Source organism: Borostomias antarcticus (genome assembly GCF_949987555.1).
Source record: "Borostomias antarcticus genome assembly, chromosome: 12".
NCBI classification, from domain to species: Eukaryota; Metazoa; Chordata; class Actinopteri; order Stomiiformes; family Stomiidae; genus Borostomias; species Borostomias antarcticus.
Genome location: NC_140245.1, coordinates 24,507,401 through 24,509,900, shown reverse-complemented (window position 1 = coordinate 24,509,900; position 2,500 = coordinate 24,507,401). Strand labels below are relative to the sequence as shown.

Genomic DNA, 2,500 nt, shown 5'->3' with positions numbered 1-2,500 from the left:
AGATGGTCAGGCTAGCCGTAGCAGATAGCCACGCCGCCCTGCTAGCCCCGCCCCTAGCCAAAGCTAACGCCAGCTAGCGGCCCTCGGCTCACCTGGGGAGTGACCCTAGCAGGGGAAAGTGTGTGGAGGTGCAATGAGGAATAGATACACGCAAAAAAAAAAGTGCTGTTCTGTCAAGAGTTATCAGATGTGCGTTTGGAGCCGTGGCTTTAATCAGGACAGGAATTATCAGACCTGACTTCCCAGATAGCAAGCGGATCTGGGCCATATACAGGCCAGATCTGGCCCTTGTGGCTTAGTTCCGGCCCATATATGGCCCAGAATCATTACACATCCGCTTGCTATCTGGGTTCTGAACAAGGTGTATTTATTTTTAAGCAACTTTCAAACTGTAACACCGAGGTATATTATTCAGATCTGTCATGTTTGATCCTCCTCAGTAGTGTAACGTTCAGTGTACCGTATTTCTAACCTAAGAATGGCAAGAGCCTTCCCGGATAGAAAGCGGATCTGGGCCGTATCTGGGCCGGAACTAAGCCACAAGGGCCAGATCTGGCCTGTATATGGCCCTGATCGGATCACTGTCTGTGTTCTATCACCACCATGTCCACCGTCTCTGTGATGAAAACATTGCTGTATCAAAGCTCAGCCTTCATCCACAGCTCAGCCTTCATCCACAGCTCAGCCTTCATCCACAGCTCAGCCTTCATCCACAGCTCAGCCTTCATCCACAGCTCAGCCTTCATCCACAGCTCAGCCTTCATCCACAGCGCCGTTCCTCTCCTGAATGTCACGTTTTTTTTTTTCATCCTCCCTTCTCTTTGTTGTGGTCGGAGGTCGCTACGGCGTACGCTACGGCAACCCCCGCCGAAACGCGGCGCCCCCTACACACCCACAGGTCCGCGACTCCGGCGAATTCATCTTTCTACTCCCTTCGGAGTAAGACGGGCGCGCGGAGCCGAGTTGACCCCGGGGTCACGGGAACCCGGCGAGCGCGAGGCCGCTCCTGTTATTCACGGCGAAATAGCGAGCGCGTCATGTACGGCTCTCTGCACACGGCTCGCCCGTTGCCGCGGCGACATCAAGGCCGTCCTTGTTGCGGTACGGTCAAGGCAGCCAATCACAGTCCGCATCGGTGAATACCCTTTTCAACTCGCCCGGGACCATATGCACACATTCGGCGCCACGCTGTGGAGCGCTCGCCATGCTACGCCAAGAGATCGCAAACCCACCTGGGTCCCAGGGCACTGACCCAATCTTTTTTGTCCCCCCCTGTGTGTGTGTGTGTGTGTGTGTGTGTGTGTGTGTGTGTGTGTGTGCGTGTGTGTCTGTGTGTGTGTGTGTGTGTGTGTGTGTGTGTGTGTGTGTGTGTGCGTGTGTGTGTGTGTGCGTGTGCGTGTGTGTGCGCGTGTGTGTGTGTGTGTGTGTGTTCAGGATGGAAGAGACGGTGAGGACACTGCTGCAGAACCAAGGCGTCCTGGATCAGACCGCCGTCGACACGGTGGACATCATGAAGGCCTACAAGGTATAATAATAAATAATAACATCTACAGTAACCTCTGACCTCTAGTCTCGCACGGCCACAACTTCCTCCACACTTTCAGTCACCAATCACGATGGTCTTGGGCGGAGCTAAGGTTTATTTTTATTTTTTATTTTTTTTACACAATCGTGACTTTGCAAAATAGCGTCGGGGGGAATCTGATTTGTGCCGCTGGAATTGGGCGACCAATGAGAAGCTTATCTCAAAAACCGACATTACATCCGCCGAGCCCGACAATAATGGCAATGTATTTTGTCAATACAGTAGCAGCGTGGGAATTGTACAACAGAATAACAATCACGTAAGGCGTACTTTTTGAAATACCGTACAGTAGCTTTACCCTACCTCTTAACTCTTCTACCTTATCACAGTAGTTAGAATAGACTTTCGACCACCAAAATGGCTTAAATGACCTTTTCTTACTTATCCAAATATATTACCCTCAGTCCTGCGATGCATACATAACCATGCACATAACGATAAAATGGGGGTTGGATGGGGGGGTGGGGGGGGGTGAGGGGGGCTGCGGCGGGCGGGGGGGGGGGGGGGGGGGCAGCCATAAATGTTGCTGAATAAAAACTAGACGGTAAAATATGAGTGTCATAAGAGAGAATGAGAGGGCGCCGCGTGCGCTCTGCATTCCAACGAGCTGTAATGCGTCGTGATTGGCTGCGCCCGGTCAGGGCGAGACCCCAGCGATTATACTGTACCGCCTAGCTGAGGGTCACGCAGCTGACCAAGCCTCTCCCGGCCTCCCCGCACCTCCACACAGCGATTATTCAAACGAGCGCGGTATGCGCAATAACAGAGTCCTGGGTTCTAACCATCCAGAGTGGATTATCAAACATGGGATCAGGATTAAGGTTACAACGTGTGAGCTAGGGCCAGAGAGATGGGTTGTTCCTGATGTGTTCGCCGGCGCGGCACGTGTTACTTTGACAAACGCTCGACAACACC

At 52.6% G+C, this 2,500-nt stretch overlaps 1 protein-coding gene across 4 annotated transcripts in view; it reads left to right on the top strand.

Moving 5' to 3' along the window:
- The window catches only part of LOC311316143 (nck-associated protein 5-like), a gene marked incomplete at its 5' end in the record, with an annotated part of 135,426 nt that overhangs the window by 90,872 nt on the left and 42,054 nt on the right, over nucleotides 1-2,500 (top strand). For all 4 annotated transcript variants that reach the window (XR_014630698.1, XM_084446927.1, XM_084446926.1 and 1 more), the window contains one exon: nucleotides 1,435-1,525. Coding sequence is in view for 3 of the 4 variants with exons in the window: in XM_084446927.1 (XP_084303053.1) it covers nucleotides 1,435-1,525 (91 nt within the window). The remainder of the gene's footprint in view (nucleotides 1-1,434; nucleotides 1,526-2,500) is intronic.